The 16,910-nt window shown below is 37.0% G+C and overlaps 1 protein-coding gene across 1 annotated transcript; it reads right to left on the bottom strand.

Annotated features, from left to right (window-relative positions):
* Window positions 1–7,914: 7,914 nt before the first annotated feature.
* Window positions 7,915–11,839, bottom strand: LOC122001821 (WD repeat-containing protein 75-like). Its single transcript, XM_042556776.1, has 9 exons — window positions 11,759–11,839; window positions 11,510–11,650; window positions 11,360–11,404; window positions 10,321–10,487; window positions 9,414–9,492; window positions 9,254–9,339; window positions 8,690–8,819; window positions 8,466–8,598; window positions 7,915–8,048 (listed from the first exon to the last, which is right to left on the bottom strand). The coding sequence occupies exons 1-9, from the start codon at window positions 11,798–11,800 to the stop codon at window positions 7,915–7,917; spliced, it is 957 nt and encodes a 318-aa protein (XP_042412710.1). The 5' UTR covers window positions 11,801–11,839.
* Window positions 11,840–16,910: the final 5,071 nt, after the last annotated feature.

Genomic DNA, 16,910 nt, shown 5'->3' with positions numbered 1-16,910 from the left:
ATTAAAAGTGTTCAAACTATTAGGTTTCAAGCTCTTGAAGTGCGAAGTGTTTTATTAGAGTTAAATGACATTTGTGATGATGCAAAGTCTAAGAGTGAAGCTGAAAGTATAGTTAACTCAATTGAAAGTTTTGAATTTTTACTTGGTATGGTTATTTGGTATGATATTTTATTTGCTATAAACATAATAAGTAAGAAGTTACAATCAAAATCTATGTGCATTGATTCTGCTATGAAACAATTAGATGGTATAATATCATATTTTGAAAAATATAGGAATGATGGTTTTGCAATAAGTTTGACTATTGCTAAAAGTCTTGCATTTGATATGAATATAGAGCCAATATTTTCAACGAAACGTCGTATTTTTAGAAAAAAAACAATTTGATGAGAAAGAAGATGATGAAGTTTCACTATCACCTGAAGAATCTTTTAGAATTGATTATTTTGTGATTATTGTAGACATGACAATTTCTTCTTTGAAAAGTAGATTTGATGAAATGAAAACATTTAAAAATATATTTGGTTTTTTGTTTGATTCGAAAACATTAAAATCATTGGATAATGATGAGTTGAGAAGATGTTGTGTTAATCTGACATCCACTTTTACGCATGAAAATTCATTAGATGTTGAGTTAGATGATTTATTTACAGAATTAAAAATACTACAACTAACTTTACCAAATGAGATAATGTCGGCAGTTGATATTCTTAATTTTGTAAAAAATATAGATTGTTATCCAAATGTTGCAATTGCTTATAGAATATTGTTGACTATGCCTGTTACCATAGGATCAGATGAAAGAAGTTTCTCAAAATTTAAATTACTGAAACATACATGAGATCAACGATGTCGCAAGAGAGATTGAATGGATTAGCAATTTTATCTATTGAAAAAGAGATTTTAGAAAATCTTGAAATTAATAATATTATAGATGATTTTATATCTAGAAAAGTTAGAAGAAGTCATTGTAAATAAATTTTACTATATTAGAAAAAAAATTAGGGCCTATTTTATCATTTTGCCCAGGGTCTCTTGAATATTAGGACCGGGGCTGCTCAAATGCCAGCCAACAAAAAAATGAAGCCGCATAATAGTCATGAAATTTATTAAAGCTGTCAAAGGCCAGTCTAACTGAGAAAATTCCAAAAGGTCCCAAGGTTTTGAAAAAAGGGTAAGGCGGTGGGGAGTCGAATCACTGTATAAGGCCTTGCAAGGGCCTAGGTGGTTAATACAAAAATAATGTTAAAATAAAATATAACAGAGTGAGTAAAAAAAATTGACATATATTTGTCAACAAGCACTTTATTGAATTTTTTCCTTTTTTTTTTAATGATTTTACATACATTAATCTTGATGCTTTCAAACATTTTATACGGAGTTGTAAATATATTGAGCGCATGATCTCAATATGGTAGTAAAAAAAAGTAAAATCTCTCATTCCAACAGTGTCACATGGTCGACCTCATAATCAGGAGATATGGACTTTTTTCCTCTACTTTATCGAGATTCGAGGCCATGATCTCAATATGCACAACAAAAGAAATGTCTATGATATATTACATGTCTAAAATAATCACTCAGCAGTTATAAAAGAGAATATCCTAAAATAACAAGTATATTATGACAGCTAAAGTATATTAATCATTTTCAATCACACGTAAATAGCTGTTATTAATTAGTAAATACATAACAAAATAGAACATATTATTTTTCACATTATAATTTATGCAAAATTAGATAATAGGATAATCCCATGTACGAATCTCACGCGAATATATATAAAATCTCGAGGAACGGTCGGATTACATTAGATTTATTATACACGGTTTTATCCTGTATTGTAAGAGTTTATTTCTATGACTCATGACTCGAACTCATGACAATAAAGTCATATGATATAATTTTACCGTGACACTAAGGTTCTCCTTCGATTCATACAAAATTAGATAAATATATAATAAAATGAAAAAAGAGAGATGTGATAGAGTAATAAATTCTTATGTTTTTTTCAATTAGATCGACAAATGAGAAAGAGAATTTATGACCTAAAGTTATGGATTTAAATCTGGAAAATAGCTCCTTGTAAAAAATAGGATAAAATTAAGTACAATGAATTTTTTTCTAAAATTTCGTATGATGAAAACTTTGTATACCAAACTATCCTTTTAAACCGACCAGACGAAGTTGCCTTAAGCTAACTAACCACATTGTTTGGATTGCCAAAGCGAACCACTTTTTAAAGCAAGCACCTCGAAGGGACCGCTCAATCACCGAGCGAGGCGGTCCCCTTCTATTTCCGCCTAGGCATAGGCAACAACCAGCATCACTTGTTAGAACTCCGAAAAGTCATAAAAAGGGGTAGAATACTAAACAAGTATCATCTTCTAATAATGTCAGCATCATGCCATAGTAGCCTTTCTATAACTTAAAAAATGAATTAGGTAAAACAAAAAATGAACCCTTGTGGCATGCAAGTACACCTAGAGATGATAATGCATTTATATGAATAAGAAAAATCTTGAGATAAAAAACAACTATGCAGAAACATTGTGATTTTCAAATGAAAGGAAACTTTAATGAATGGGTATATATATATGTAGCCTATATAAGTTTACATTAGCAATTATTAGTGTTCAAAATCAACATCACAAGCATTGTTTTTAAATTGCTTGAAAATGTAAAAGCGACAACGAAAATTACCTCAAAGTCTCAATATGTGTCATACACCAAAGCTTCTGATTCATGGTTCCAAAAAACCCTATTTTTGCAATTGAAGTTTCCACATTCATCACCTGCAACAATAAAGTTTAAACTAATTTCAAAAATAAATAAAAACAAATAAAAGGCCTTCCTTTCAAGTGCAAATTGTCATCTTTTGGGGCTTATTATGTTGCAAGCTCAAGTCTCTGATACCACAAGGCACTCTAATAGTTATCCGAATGTAGCAAAATACAGTGAAGTAAAAGGGAATCAAAATTTAGTAGGGGACAGAGGAACCAGAGGCAATGACTAATCTCCTTTCTCCACTCTTTAAAATGTTCTAGTAATTCATTTTGCAGGATCAATAAGCATAACATTTCAATATTCCAAAAATACTCAAACTGATAACACACTATAATTATTCTAGTACGAGGACATATCATTGAGATAACTAGTTTATGAGCCACCTTCAATCTTCTTGTAAAATAGGCCATAACCTGTCCCACAAACTCGCTGACAGACACCCTTCAGTTCTATAAAACCAAGTGCATAGTTTATGAATTAATTTACAAGAAGGAAAGCATGGAAATATAGATGGATCAACATATTCAAAAAGGCCTTCGGGTCTCCAGAACAAAAGCCTCATAGACAATATTATCGAAATGGCAAATTAAAGTGTTTTTGATAAATATAGTGTAAACCATCAATTTGTGTAGTAGGTGGTTTATTGGAACTATGCTAAAGACTGCATCAAAAGTAATAGGTGTATGAGCAGACTAACAAATGTTGAAAGTGAAAACAAAAAAAAAATAAAACAAAAAACTCCATGTATTCATTCTTATCATGGCTAGTCGATACAGAATAAAATATTTAAGAGACATCAACATTATTTTAATACTCTAGGGCTCCACTTAATTATATCTTTAAAGCCACACATATGTCAGATCTCAATAACATCCTCTATAAGGTTATTATTGTATGTATCTTATCCATTGTTACGAGAGGGTAAGTCAAGATAAGATTGTCCCATCTAGTCATGATGTATGCCTTAGAGTAGAGGGTGGACATCGACATAGCTCTACAAGTCTTTGAATCCATCATGTATTTTTCTGGCCCTATATAGGGGAAGTTATACATGCCATTTTGCCCTATCTTGACCTCATTTTTCACATCTAGAGATATATATGTCACTAGAGGTCGACAACATCAGTTGTCTAAGGACTTTAATCAAATTGGGGCCCAACAACTATCTCTATCAGGGATTAAGTGACATCAGGGCGTGATGATCTGGAGTCGCAAGCGTGGACAGGCTGCGATAGACTGACAATGAGAACGAGGATGTTCCTGCTCTACAGTCGGCACGTATGACATTGGAAGATCAGATGACTCATCTGGAGGAAATGGTCCGCCGGGAGATTCAGGGGATCCATCAGGACATGGGCACCTATCAGCAACGTAAGATAGAGATGTATGAGATGATACAATGCTGGGATCTGGCGTACCAGGCTCCTCTCCCTCCACCTAGCAATGATGCCTTGGAGTATTGGCTCATTGTAGATGGTGTTGAGTGTGACTTTTGCTTAGCTATTGTTGTGCCCAAAAGGATGTTCACATATCTCCACAATGACATGATATTATTCACTTTGGGTCTAGGCTCTCATGACTTTGCTATTGGACTCTCCCAAAAGGTCTCATGCTAATGGAAATATCATGCATCATTTTAAATCCATGATCTTTCCCAAATCTTTCCAATGTGGAACTTTGATTGAACCCCAACAATGCTCCCCTCAAACGAAGGACCACAATTACTCTCATGGTCCGGGCCTCCCCGCGAGTATCTGGTCACCCTGACCTGCTCTGGGCCTCCCCGCAAGCATCCGCACCCAGTCACCTTGATGTTGGTTGCTACTCGGAAAACCTAAAGGTTCCACTGTACAAAAATTTTGTACAAAGGTCTGAACCTTTTCCTAGCTACCATGTGTTCTTTTAAATTAAATTTTGGATCGCCTGCAGAACTTAACACGTTTGATCCAAAACTTAATCTATTCGTTCTTTTAGGTTTTGACTTGGGTCTCCTGCGGAACTTAACACGTTCGACCCAAATCACCTTAAGTTATTAATTCCATTAAATATTAATTTCCATAATTGGTTCCCAGTACTGACGTGGCGAGGCACATGACCTTCTTGGATATGGGAGCAACCACCACCGACTAGACAAAACATTTTATGGAAAGCTAATGTTTAATTTCCTAAAATAACTTTAGGTTAACCGAAAAGAACAATCAAATCACAAGGGGAAAAAAAAACAAAAGAACACAACATCGAAAAACATATTCGAAATACTAGAATCGCATGCCTCTTGTATTTGGTATTATTTCCAAAAATAACTAGTATGATGCGGAAATAAAAATTACTAGTTATACCTTTTATAAAGACCTCTTGATCTTCTACCGTATTCCTCTTCTAACCTCGGACGTTGTGTGGGCAACGATCTTCCGAGATGAGAACCACCAAGCACATTCTTCTTCCTTACAAGTTTCGGCCATCAAAACTTCTCCTAGGATGAAGAGGTTTGGCCACCACCACCATGCTCCAAGGGATGCTAGAAAAGAGGCTTCTTTTCTCTCCTTCTTCTCCTTCTTAGATCCGGCCACCAAAGCTATCTCCACCATGAGAAGGTTTAGGCCACACAAAGGAGAGGAGAGGAAAGAAAGGGCCGGCCACACCCAAGGAGAAAAGAGAGGAAAAATATAATAGAGTCGTTAGCATTGAAGCCTCCTCTACCCCCTCTTTTATAATCCTTGATCTTGGAAAATAAGGAAAATTTAATAAAAACTTCCTTAATTCTTTTGCCATTGAAAAGGAAAATTTATTTAATTAAAATAATTTTCTCTTTTCAAATTATAATGGTCGGCCACTCTTCTCCCCAAAACAAGGAGAGTTTTAATTAAAACAAAAATTAAAACTTCCTAATTTGTTTCTAGAAATTTATAAAAATTTCTCCAATAATTTTAATCCCTTCATGATTGGTTAATAAAAAGAAATTTTATAAATTAAAATCTTTCTTTTAAACATGTGGATAATTTCCAAAAAGGAAAGTTATCTCTAAAAATTAAAATCTCCTTTCAATCTACAAATAAGGAAAGATATTAAATCTTTTCTTAATCTTTTGTAGAAACTAATAAAAGAGAATTTTTAATTTTTAAACTTTCTTTTAAATCATGAATATAATTAAAAGGAAAGTTTTTACCAAAATTAAAATCAACCTTTTAATCTACAAATAAGGAAAGAGATTTTAACTCTTCTCTTAATCTTTTGTAGAATCTTATAAAAGGAAGGATTTAAATTTTTAAACTCTCTTTTAAATTATATTATCCACATAAGAAAAATTTTTAAATTAAAATTCCTTTTTATTTTAATAGGGCCGGCCACATGAATTCACCCATGAACATACCCATGGTCAGCCCTAGCTTGGTCTCCAAGCTAGCTTGGTCGGCCCCTATAGGATGGGTAAGAAGGTGGGTATAGGTGGGTATAGTACTCTATAATTAAGAGGCTACGATAGGGACCGAGAGGAGGAATTGGTTTTGGTCTCCCGATGAAATTAAGCATCCCGTGTTCGCCCCGAACACACAACTTAATTTCATCAATAATAATTCATTCCACTAAAGAACTATTATTGAACTACCGCACCAATCCCAAATTACATTTTGGGCTCCTTCTTATTATGAGTGTGTTAGTCTCCCTGTGTTTAAGATAACAAATGTCCACTAATTAAGTAAGTTACTGACAACTCACTTAATTAATATGTAGCTCCAAGAGTAGTACCACTCAACTTCATCGTCATGTCGGACTAAGTCCACCTGCAGGGTTTAACATGACAATCACTACAAGAAAAAAGCTAAACAACAACGCTTTTTTGGCGTTGTCGTATGTACTTAAAAAGTGATGTTGTAGATGGTGTTGTAGAAAGTCATATCAAAGACAACGCTTTAAAAGCGTTGTGGTTGGTCACAAAGACAACGCTTTTTAAGCGTTGTCTTTTCGTTCTTAAAAAGCGTTGTTATAGATGCTGTTGTAAAAATGCACATATCAAAGACAACACTTTAAAAGCGTTGTGGTTGGTCACAAAGACAACGCTTTTTAAGCGTTGTCTATTCGTTCTTAAAAAGCGTTGTTAAAGATGCTGTTGTAAAAATGCACATATCAAAGACAACGCTTTAAAAGCGTTGTGGTTGGTCTCAAAGACATTGTTTTTTAAGCGTTGTCTTTTATTACTTAAAAACGTTGTCTTTTTAAATTTATAAAAAATAGTGTTTTTCTTAATTAAATAGCAAAAATTATAAAAAATACTTAAAATTTACATATAATTGAATATCCACAACCACAATCATTTTTATAATAAGACTATTTAACAAATAAATAAAACTTTATATTATACAAACAAAATGTATACATATTGATCCACAAATTAAATTTGTATCATACAGTTATCCTTAACTTCATGACAATAATTTTCAAACACACAAGTTTTACAAAACCTCATCATTGACTAACCACTGTTGTTGGTGTCCATCGCATGGAATTGCTTCTTTAAGTCCAGAATCTCTTCTTCCGAAAGGCTTTCAGCTATCACTCTTAGAGCCATCTTCTTCAACTTGTCATCAGCACACCGGGTTGTAGGCAATCAAGAAATTTTGTATGAAAACTTTCATACATGTAAATCTCGTACTAAATAATATGTCAATGTTATATATACATGTAATTCATACCGTAAGTGTGTTTATATAGTAACTGACAAGTTTTCTTTAGGGCCAACTTCTACTCAAGCTCTTTAAACACTGCATCAAAATAAAAAATTGGCATTAGTTATGTGCTAAATGAAAATCATATTTAGAGGAAAAAGCGGGAGTGTTGTAGATGGATATATTAACCAAGCATATTAATGTTTGACCTGTCTTTACAAGTTCTAAGCATATATATTAACCAAGCATATAACCTAAGAGGAATAAGTTACAAAATGCTACTTGATGTTTGACCTGTCTTTATTGGATTTTGCGGCCCCGGTCTTCTTGTAGCCAGGCACAATGTAATACTTGATGTTGACTCTACCTTTGCAGTTGTTTCGGCTTGAGGAGTGGCAAAGAATGGTGGAGTAGAGGATGGATTTTAGGTATTCATCCGTGCCATCGAGGAAATGACTTATTCCTCTTAGGTTGCCACAGGAACAGGATCTTCCACATCGAAGAAAAATATTACCCCATTTCCTTTTGCATCAGCATCACCTGCTGAACTGAGAAGAGCTAAGACGGCGAATTGAGATTCATCATGGGAACAGCTTACGGCTGTAAAAAAATGGGAACCATCAACAAGACAAAAGATTACAATCTTCTAACTACTCAAAGAGAAAATAGTATAAAGTTAAAGAAATATAAAAAATTCTATAAATATTTCACAAAATGTGAGCTTTGTTTGTAATCATACACCATTCGCAAAGCCACGGTAAGTTTATACTGGTCCAACAATGGACTGGTTCTTGCTGCCTATTTTGGACATTTGCAATTTATTAATATTAGTGCATGTATGCTAGAGACACTTGCAAAATAGAAGCTTTAGGACTCAAGATTGTTGTTGTATGGAACTGTTGACATGAACATCTAAAGTGCCAAAAATGGACTGGTTCTTTTTATTTCATTTTAATTTTCTGGTTCTTTTAGTCTTGGATTTATACTACGATCATTTAAGAGCCAAAAAATGCACACCTTCTGTAACAATCCCGTGAGACCAGTACAATGCCAAATTTGAAGTACTCCAAACTGAAAGTTGTGGCTTTAAACCGTGTGTATAGGACACCAGATATTCTGATTCCCCAACAAATGAAGGCTTTGTAATTGGCTGTACAAGAAAAAGGAAAAAAAAACAGATGTAAGGACATTCACTGCTATTTCGATTTGCCAGATAACAATATAGGCAAAATGATGATTACCGAAAGTGTATCTCCAATCATAGCCACAAGAATATTGGAATCTGGATCCCATAATGTAATTATAGTCTCAGCTGCAATAGCAAGGACTGATCCATCGGCAGAAAAAGCAGCAGCTGTTAATGATTTTCCCCTGTCATCAATTCAAAGAAATTAATTTCATGGGAGTTCCACCGTGCAACAACACTATATGATGGGAAAAGAAATATATGCAAGCAAATAATTTCAAAAAATAGTTTAAAGATTTCACCAATAATTCAATTAAAAAACAAGGCATCCTTTAAATTAAGAAACAGTATCTTTTTTTCATAATTAATGTATATACAAAATTGCAAGTTCCATACGCCCAATCAACTGGTTCAGCTCTGAGTAGCATCAAATACAAGTATTACTTTAAATATCTCTGCTTGATTTGAAAGCTGTCTGCTTCCACAAATTATTTCAATTTCATTCGATACAAATAATTTTTTATGTTAAAATAAATCATAAAAACTAAAAGGCATCAAATGAGCAATGATATTAATATAATAAAGGAAAAAACATTTCATTGGCAGCAAAATTTAATACTTGTATGAACCAACAGATTGGCATCTCCAACCAGTTCTCTGGATTGATTCATTATTTCTGTCGGCATGAGAACCATGAACCCAAACCTGAAAAATAGATTACTCATTTAATCATTATATACAATGGGGCAACAGAAAGAAAAGAGCCTAATAGACACTACCTTAAAATCACCACCATAAGATGATGTGACAGCCATGTTGTGTCCAGGGCGAAATGCAAGAGATGAAACTTGAGCATCACTACATCAGAAAGTAAAGAAAATATAAAAAGGTGGTTTATTTTATCTGTTAGAGTGGAAGGTGTAAAGGGTTAAAGAAGTGCAAAGAAAACATTAGTCAAGTAGTGAAAATCTTATAATTTGTCCTGGAGCTCCGAAGGATAAGATTCATGTAACTGATTCCAAACAGTTGGGACAAACATGGGATGGTAGTAATGATAACGGCAGCAGTAACAAAGAACCAAGAATTATTAAGCAGCAGAGAACAACTTGGCAACCAATCACTCAAAGAAGAGCTAAGCCAGCCCACAACCATATGGATCACTCAAGGATAAGCAACGTCAGCCCATAACCATATAGACCAGAAATGAAGTTTCAATATAAAATTGATCAACATTTAACTAATTCAAGATTGTCAACTTGAAGAATTTCTCTAAAATGAGTAATGGTAACAATCAAACTTATCACTCTTTTCCAACAATCAAAAGGTTCAATATGCTGGAATAAGATATGATCTGATCATTCAAGGATGCTTTTCATATTGCAAAAGAAATGCGTGAATGTGCGGATATAATAACCAAATCATAAGCACCAAAACTATATAGAAATTAAAAACCAATGAAACTTCTGTTACATAAAACTAAAGTATCTAGAAAATTGAAAAGGAAATATGTTTGTCTCACTGATATGAAAGACCACATTGGTGTGCCAAATTAAATACTTCTCCAATTGACATCATAGAAAATTAAAAGATTGATGGTCCCTATTCGCAAAGTTATGAAAGATTTATAGAATAAATAAACAAAAAAATAAAGAACAATAGATGAAGCTCTGTTTGTAGTCTTCTTACCTGTGAGGCTCATATATGACAGTGGATAATAAGTACTCTGCCACTAGGGAACCACGAGTCCAGTATTTTAGACAAACCAAACCCCCTAATTTTTCTTCAGGAATTGTCACATCAATGGTAGCCATTAAGGAGCCATCAAGAGAAATGGCTACAAGAGCCACATATAGCTGCAACCATCGAAGTACAAGTACATCCACGAAGAGTTAGCCAAAAATTCAAAGATCTAATTCATCATCTACAAGAATTATGATAGCTATCTATGTTGTAATGCAAAAGTAATTACATGCTTAAAACAAATTATGACAGCAACCAAGCAGATTTTAAGATTGACTCTCTCAAAATGCATCCCCAAGACATTATTTAAATAGGTGCAAATTTGTGATCTCGCTCTATTGAAACACAAACTACACACCAATCCTAGCATGGTAGTTTAGCATGAATCTCAGAAATTATTGAGCTTTAAACTAAATTAAATCTCTATCTTGTCCCAGACAATCCATGACTGATTACTCCAGCAATAGAAACATGTAATTGAATACCCCACAACTGCCACAAAGAGAGCCTGTGGGAGTTATGACACGTGCATTTCCAGTTTCCAGCAAATAGGAACCAATTGTGGTACTTTCTAGCTTATATCCCTGCCTTCTATGTGGCTGGCTAATCAGAATCAAAATGGATATTTTTGTACCCCATAACTGAGTTGTATCAAATATACTTGTTTCTAGTTAATGGAACCCAACAGTAACAGTGATATTTACAGAGCTAATTCCTGGAAGCAATAATGTCTTAGCAAAAAATGACCCAAAGAATCCATAAAAATGCAACTCCAATCAAGCTGTTTACAGAAATTTGGCAGTTGGTACAAATAATGCATTCTTTCCAAATGTCAAACTACAAATTAGAATTGCTTCTAAACTAACAGCCTACTAATGCATGGACGATTGACTCAAAGAGCTACGGATACAACAGAACAAAAGTTAAGGTAATAGTCATAACAGATACAGCACCGCAAATATATCTTGATTAGTTAATGGCGTACCATAACGTCATCTGCAGGCTGAAAATTTCTTTTGCACACTTGGACCTAAGCAATAAAATAAATATCATGAGAACTTGCTTTTTCTTAAAAGGAAAAAAGAGATGTCAAGCTCTAGATGATAATATCAGAATGCAAAAATAGAGCCATCACCTCTGAAACCTCATGGTTGTCAAACAAGCTATAGAATTGTACACAATAATCTTCAGTGGAAACAGCAACTAATCCAGTTGTCTGCTCAAATGCAACTTGTGTGCAGGATCCTTCATGTTTGAGAGGAAACGAAAAAGGAGGCTGAAGATATACTAGAATATATCAACATACGAAAGTTTATCCAGGAAAGGTTTTCAGTAAAACTAAGCCAACAAAGCATTGATGTCTAAACCATATGGTATGACAAACCTTGATTCCCGATATGGATTTTGAGATATCCATTGTAGGCATTTTTAGCAGATGAATGTGATTATCTGAACAAGATACCTGGAAAAAAATATGAATTAACATTGGCTTCCAAATTTCAATTAAATCAAAACATCAAAAGCAGTACAAAGCAATAAAAAGTAGTGTGACAAGTAGAACTATAGAGGTTTATCAATTCTGTATAGGATCATCAGTTGCCAATAATATGCAAAATGCCTGTAGATTTACTAAACAGGACCTCCTTATTAAACATATAATAAAAAATGGAAAAAAACCTCATTTTCAATGAAAAAAATAATGTAATGATATATAAGAAGTCTCCTTAGTTAAGTTGGACATCCTCTTTTGAGTAGGACTTCCTCTTTGATTCCCACGTGATTGAGAACCAGGAATCCTAATTAAAGTGTTTTGGTATTTTAGTCAGATTGAGCCTCACTTTGACTTCAACAACTCTAAATATATAGTGCCTAGCACAAACTTCATCAGATTATGTACTCATCTATGCAAACCATATTTTTAATCAGTCTTCATCAGATTATGTACTCATCGATCCGTGCCATCGAGGAATGACTAAATCATGAGAAAATACAATCAGGGGAGGGGGAAAATTGATGCAGTATGAATCCGGCAAAATGGCTAGTTCGGAAAATAATCAAAAATAAACAAAATCTTATTCTAGAGGGATGGAAGAAATTTTACCTTTCTTTCTTCCGTTCCTCCTACTCTCGAATCTGCTCTGCGAGGAAGGAACTAAGATCGAAGGGTTCAGAGGAGTTGAGGAGCCGTGAGAAGATTAGGAAGGGTAAGCTGACTTTGATTTTTTTTTTTTTTTTTTTTTTGAGCAGACGACATTTCAAGAAATAATAATAGCATCGAATGCACATTTCATCTCATCCATGTGCCATAACACCACAGGAAGAAGCCAGAAACTGCACTCGTTTATATAATTAGACCACATGTAACACACTGCCATAAGATCATTAAGTAGGATTTTTTAACATGCTTATACAAACTTCAAACTGTTCATTTGGCATGGAAACAGCTGCTGACTCTGATTCTATTCTTCTTTTTTATCAGATTGTGTAGCAGAATTTTTATGAGGTTCCACAAGAGACTCTGTACCTGCATTTAAACCATCAACATTTTTTGAAGCAGGCTTGTATGGACAAGCAGCTGGCACCCTTGCAGGCTTTCTGTATTCCCAGCCGAAAAGCCTGTAGATCTTACCGACGATGAGATCGAAGAGCAGAGGCAAGGCGTTAACGACGGGGATCAAGAACAAAGGCAACAGGCACGCAATACAGACCATCCTGGCGATTGTTCCGCTCGGCGTCTACACTCCGCTGGATCTGCGTCGAGGGCTCGAGAGATTTGAGAAAGGATAAGCTGACTTTGATTGAGGAGATGGGGAAATGCGAGATTAGGGATCTCGACTTGGAGGAGTTGGGCCGGCGTGAGGAGTTTTGCGTGAGGAGTTTGGGTCGAGATTAGGGTTCAGAGGAGATCACGCGGCAAGGAGAGGAGAAGGCGCTCGTGGAGAGGAGAAGGCGCTCGTGGAGAGGAGTGGAGAGGAGAAGGAGAGGAGAAGGCACTCGTGGAGAGGAGAAGGAGAGGAGAAGGCACTCGTGGAGAGGAGTGGAGAGGAGAACTCGTGGAGAGGAGTGGTGAGGAGAAGGCGCGCGCGCGTTGAGGGTTTAGAGTTTAGCAAAGCGAGGGCTGCGAATTTATTTTAAGTGAGTTTAGGGGAAACATACACAACACTTTAAAAAACGTTTTTTAAAAAAATGTTGTCTTTGACCATAAACAACAACACTAAAGACAACACTTCATTAAAAATCGTTGTCTTTAGTAAAAAGTAAATACCATAGACAACGCTTTTCACTAAAAGCGTTGTAAAACAAAGAACGACAACGTTTTTATTAAAAAGCGTTGTCTATTGGGTGTTGTTGAATGCAAAAATTCTTGTAGTGAATCCTTATGAGCTCCTCTTGGGGACATTCTCAACCTAGATCACTAGGACACAGTTTCCTTCTATAATCAACAACACACACTATAAGTGATATCATTTCCCAACTTATCGGGCTTATTGATTCATCGAACTAAATCTCACCCATTGATAAATTAAAGAAATAAATATCAAATATATGTGCTTGTTATTATATTAGGATTAAGAGCACACACTTCCATAATAACTGAGGTCTTTGTTCCTTCATAAAGTCAGTATAAAAGGAACGACCTCAAATGGTCCTACTCAATACACTCTAAGTGTACTAGTGTAATTATATAGTTAAGATAAACTAATACCTAATTACACTACGACCTTCCAATGATTTGTTCCTTTCCATCTTGGTCGTGAGCTACTGTTTATAATTTATAAGGAACCGATAACATGATCTTCTGTGTGTGACACCACACACCATGTTATCTACAATATAAATTAATTGAACAACTACATTTATCATAAATGTAGACATTTGACCAATGTGATTCTTATTTCTAGATAAATGTTTATACCAAAAGCTAGGCTTTTAGTATACATCCTAACACTTGACCTACTCCGAGCCTCCCCACAAGCATTCGATCACCTTGACCTGCTCCGAGCCTCCTTGCAAGCATCCGGTCACCCTGACCTACTTGCCTCCCGCAAGTACCGGTCACCCTGACCTGCTCTAGGCTTCCCCGTAAGCATCCAGTCATCCTGACCTGCTCCGGACCTCCCCGAGAGTATCCGGTCACCTTGACCTATTTCGGGGCCTTTCCCACAAACATCCAGTCATCCTGACCTATTCCGAGCCTCCCTGTAAGCAGCTGGATCCGGTCAATCTTGACCTGCTTCGGGCCTATCCGCGAGCATCTGGTCACCCTGACCTACTTACCTCCCCGCAAGTATCTGATCACTTTGACCTGCTCCAGGCCTCCCAGCAAGCATCTGGTCACCTTAACTTACTCTGGGTTCCCCGCGAACATCCGATCACCTTGACCTACTTCGAGCCTCCCCGCGAGCATTCAACCATCCTGACCTACTCTGGGCCTCCTCGCAAGCATCTGATTACCCTGACCTACTCCGGGCCCACCCTCAACTTCGTTCAAGGCCACCCCACATAACATCTGGTCTGGACCATGGCTCTGATACCATTTTTTGTGCAAAAGGATGTTCACATATCTCCACAATGACATGATATTGTCCACTTTGGGTCTAGGCCCTCTTGGCTTTGCTCTTGGGCTCTCCCAAAAAAGTCTCATGTCAATGGAGATATCATGCATCCTTTTAAACTCATGATCTGATGCACTTGAACAGAGGCCTGGAGAAGACTTTTTTATACAGCCGGTCTCCGATCATGGTGAATCATCCAGCTCTTTTCTTCAAAAAGCGAGCTTCCTCCTGATCGGCCAATGTGACCCCCGATCGTAGGTACTCCATTATTGTCGTCCTCCAGTCGTTCGGGAAGGTGATCCCTTCCATTCGGTCAACGTGTGCCACCAGCAACACTTGTTCAATCGGCTGCGCTATCACGATCGACAATAATGAACTGGCTAGTTGGCCAATTCATCTGTAGCCTGGTTCTCTGATCGGAGAATCTTCTGTATAATGACCTCCTAAAAGTTTGTCTTCAGCTTATCGAAGGCTTCCACATAGAGCTTGAGTTAGATGTTGCTTATCTGAACATTCCGGACAGCTGCTGAGCGGCCAACTTGGAGTCCGAGTGGATGAGGATTTTAACGGCTCCCACATGCCGAGTGGCCTGTAAGCTGACAATCAATGCCTCATACTCAGCTTTATTATTGGTGGCTCTGTAGTCCAGCCTAACGGATAGTTGCATCCGACTTCTTGTGGTGAGATGAGTAATATGTCGATGTCGCTTCCCTACCGAGTCGACGAACCATCCACGAATATCCTCCAAACAGCTTCTAGCTCTGGACTCTGTACCTCGGTGATGAAATTCGTCAAGGATTGTGCTTTGATGGCTGTTCGTGGTTGGTACTAATGTCGAACTCACTAAGCTCCGTCGTCCACTTAATCAGTCGTCCGGACACCTCGGGATTGAGGAGGACTCTTCCCAAGGCGCTATTGGTCATCACAATTATTGAGTGCGCTAGGAAGTACGGGCGAAGTCTCTGCTCGGCGAGCACTAATGCATAAGCCAACTTTTCAAGACCAGTGTAGCGAGATTCAACATCTTTTAATATATGGCTCAAAAAGTACACAGGTTGTTCTTTGCGATTCTGCCTAACTAAACCGGAGCCGACCGCATAATCGGTAGAAGACAGGTAGATCCGGAGTGGCTCACCAACACACAACTTAGCTAAAACAGGCAGGGAGTTGAGGTACTCCTTGAGCTCTTTGAATGCCCGATCGCACTCCGCGTCCCACTAAAATTTGGTAGCTTAGCGCAGTATCTTGAAGAACGGCAGACTCCGATCGGATGACTTGGAGATGAATCTGGATAACGCCATGATCCGACAGGTCAACCATTGGGCTTCCTTCAAATTACAAGATGGGCGCATATCTTGCAAGGCCTTTACTTTGCTTGGATTCGCCTCTATGACTTACTCGGTGATGATGTATCCCAGGAAGCGCCCATTCTTCGTGCTGAACAGACACTTGCTAAGGTTCAGCTTTATCCCAAATATCCTCAACGTCTGACAGGTCTCTTCAATATTTGCGCACAGGTCAACAGCTTGGAGGGATTTTATCAATATGTCGTCGACGTATACCTCCATATTGTGGTCGATCTGTAGTCGGAACACCTTTTTCATCAGCCTCTGGTAAGTGGCACCGGTGTTCTTGAGTCCAAAAGGCATGATATTGTAGCAGTACGTCTCGTCAACCGTAATGAAGCTGACCTTCTCCTGATCTTCGCGGGCAAGCGTCACTTGGTGATACCCCTGGTACGCATCGAGCATGCAAATAAGCTCACATCCTATGGCAGAGTCCACCATTTGGTCGATCCGAGTGTCCGGTCGGACATGAAGCTCATGCTGCGCCAAGCTCAGGGAGATTCCAGGAAGCTCATGTGTTGTCCATGCAAACACATCATGATTTTGCTTAAGGCAGGCGACTAACTCTGCCTTCTTCTGTGCCTCCAAATCAGCGGCTACGAAGGTGATTGGCTCCGCCCATTCGGGATGAATC

The sequence above is a fragment of the Zingiber officinale genome, chromosome 1A (assembly GCF_018446385.1).
Source record: "Zingiber officinale cultivar Zhangliang chromosome 1A, Zo_v1.1, whole genome shotgun sequence".
Classification (NCBI taxonomy): Eukaryota; Viridiplantae; Streptophyta; class Magnoliopsida; order Zingiberales; family Zingiberaceae; genus Zingiber; species Zingiber officinale.
The sequence above is the reverse complement of the archived record's forward strand: the minus strand, read 5'-3'. Positions and strand labels throughout refer to the sequence as shown.